Source organism: Cryptotermes secundus, unplaced genomic scaffold (assembly GCF_002891405.2).
Source record: "Cryptotermes secundus unplaced genomic scaffold, Csec_1.0 scaffold925, whole genome shotgun sequence".
Taxonomy (NCBI): domain Eukaryota; kingdom Metazoa; phylum Arthropoda; class Insecta; order Blattodea; family Kalotermitidae; genus Cryptotermes; species Cryptotermes secundus.
The window spans coordinates 406,111-407,587 of record NW_019733333.1 but is presented as its reverse complement, the minus strand read 5'-3'; the positions used below and the strand labels follow the sequence as shown (position 1 = coordinate 407,587).

The 1,477-nt window shown below is 41.2% G+C and overlaps 1 protein-coding gene across 9 annotated transcripts in view; it reads right to left on the bottom strand.

The window, feature by feature from the left end:
• Positions 1–1,477, bottom strand: part of LOC111868082 (protein phosphatase 1 regulatory subunit 12A) — a 160,741-nt gene that overhangs the window by 47,358 nt on the left and 111,906 nt on the right. For all 9 annotated transcript variants that reach the window (XM_023858461.2, XM_023858459.2, XM_023858465.2 and 6 more), the window contains one exon: positions 507–581. In XM_023858461.2, the coding sequence (XP_023714229.1) occupies positions 507–581 (75 nt within the window). The remainder of the gene's footprint in view (positions 1–506; positions 582–1,477) is intronic.

Genomic DNA, 1,477 nt, shown 5'->3' with positions numbered 1-1,477 from the left:
AACCAGAATTAGAATTTTGATATTTATTGTATCTGATGTAAATTTGTTTATGTATGTCCGCTTTATGCTTTATAATTGTTTGCATGTATGTTTGTTTTGTTTTTTTGTTTTTGACATGTTTCAATTAATTACTGTAACTTAAATTTTGATCTTGTGACTCATTCTATATCCTATGGCTTGTATTATGCCTGTATCAGGATCAATTAGAAAGTGAAATAAATGAATGAATGAATGAACTATATCATTTCTAACACATGTCACCAAGTAAGATTTGAGGCTTTCACGGCGGTGACTTATACTTTTTCTTCTACCCTGAAGATGGGGGTGATACGTTCCTCCGAAACGTCGGTTAACACCACATATACACGGTGCCAAATCCCAGAAGACTGCTTTCTTCACATCTCACCAAGTTTAATCTATCCTTCATGACAGTATATCAAGCATATGAATTTAGATAAGTTAAACATACATGCAACGACCACAAGATTACAGACTACTGGGCTTACCTCGTCATTATTAGCCTTCATTATCTCATCCCCATCTCCTCTACTAGGTGATTCTTGTCTGTCTGGGTTGATTTCCTGCATCAGAAGAAATCAAACTGTACAGAAGTAGGAGGCATATCTGGGGGAAAGGAAAGTGCAACAGTCGGCGCTCCCCTCCCTCCCCTCAGCGGTAATGTAACGCTCGCATAATAGGCGAGTAATCACCCCGCATCCTGGCAGCTATGCGCGGTGACATCACGAGCGGAGCCGAAGATAGCCGAGCCCCCGCAACCTGGTAACTATGCAAGGCGAGTCAACAGCGGTGACGTAACAGGATGACGTGGCACTCATTACGCAACCGGCAAGCACTGCAGCTATATAAGTGAGCTGCACAGCTGGTACCAGGAGTTCTACTGTGGCAGTCGGCGACTTCAGTTATAAAGTAACAGTCGCCGAGTTGAAACATAGCCGCCTGCGAGTGTGCGATACTTAAGAAGTCAGCGAGCGGAAGACTTTTCGTGTGCTTTCCAGACATAGTGAGTGCTGTAGTACAGTTATACTCGGAGTGTGTAATTCAGGGAGACTTGTATAGCTCCCGCATTATTAGTACGTGAAGACTCTCGAAGAGAGTGTTAAGAGATTTTGTTCTAGGGTTTGTAAAGTGTGGAAACCCGTAATATTGTGATAATTAATTGTAACCGTTATTTGAAGATTGTTAAATAAACCAATTAAACATCGCTACGGCGTCTTCTGTAACGAAACACGTTACACTGGTGTCAGAAGTGTTACGAACTTAAACACGCCACAAATTGAATTGTTGTGCATCGAATATTTTACTGCCAGAAAATTGAGATGCAGCAGACGATGGAACTTCTACTGAAGGAAATCAGAGATAACAAAGAAGTGTTCCTAAACTATCAAGAAAAGACTGAGACTAACAGAAGGAAAGAGAAGGAAGAAATGGAGGAAAGTAGAAAGAAAGAGAAGGAAGA